This window comes from Nestor notabilis, unplaced genomic scaffold (genome assembly GCF_000696875.1).
Source record: "Nestor notabilis isolate BGI_N333 unplaced genomic scaffold, ASM69687v1 scaffold34187, whole genome shotgun sequence".
Lineage (NCBI taxonomy): Eukaryota > Metazoa > Chordata > Aves > Psittaciformes > Psittacidae > Nestor > Nestor notabilis.
In genome coordinates, this window is record NW_009938445.1 from 1 (window position 1) to 499 (window position 499).

Sequence of the window (499 nt, forward strand, 5' to 3'; positions counted from 1 at the left end):
CTGACCTCCCCCGGCCCGGTGGTGGCTGGCTGCGGCCTAACAGCTAACGGTGCCTTCTCTTCCCTTTCCAGCCTTCAGGGTGTGCCGGTGGCTTACGACAACATCAAAGTGGTGGGCGAGCTCGGGGACATTTACGACGACCAAGGATTCATCCATCTGAACATCGAGGCTGACTTCGTGATCTTCAGCCCCAAGAAAGGGAAGAAACTGGTGGTATGTGAACGTGTTGAAGTCTCACGGGGTTGTTTTACTGTTAAATAATCAAAGCTTGACTTATCTCCATCATCAGCAGAGGTCTGAGACTTAGGTGGAGTTATGTTTTTTGTTTATATTAGTAGTTTATTGTATAGTTTATTAGCAGTTTGTGGTAGTAGTTTTTATTTTAATCTGTCTGTACTGTCTGTCCTTATATTTGTTAATTTTACGTAAAATACATGTCATGAAAATACTGCATCATAAGGATTTAATATTATGCCAGATCATAATTCTATCTATCATT

At 42.1% G+C, this 499-nt stretch overlaps 1 protein-coding gene across 1 annotated transcript in view; it reads left to right on the forward strand.

The window, feature by feature from the left end:
• Positions 1-71: 71 nt before the first annotated feature.
• TWISTNB (TWIST neighbor) overlaps positions 72-499 on the forward strand; it is a gene marked incomplete at its 5' end in the record, with an annotated part of 3,427 nt that continues 2,999 nt past the window's right edge. The window contains one exon of the mRNA XM_010019315.1: positions 72-213. Coding sequence (XP_010017617.1) covers positions 72-213 — 142 coding nt within the window. The remainder of the gene's footprint in view (positions 214-499) is intronic.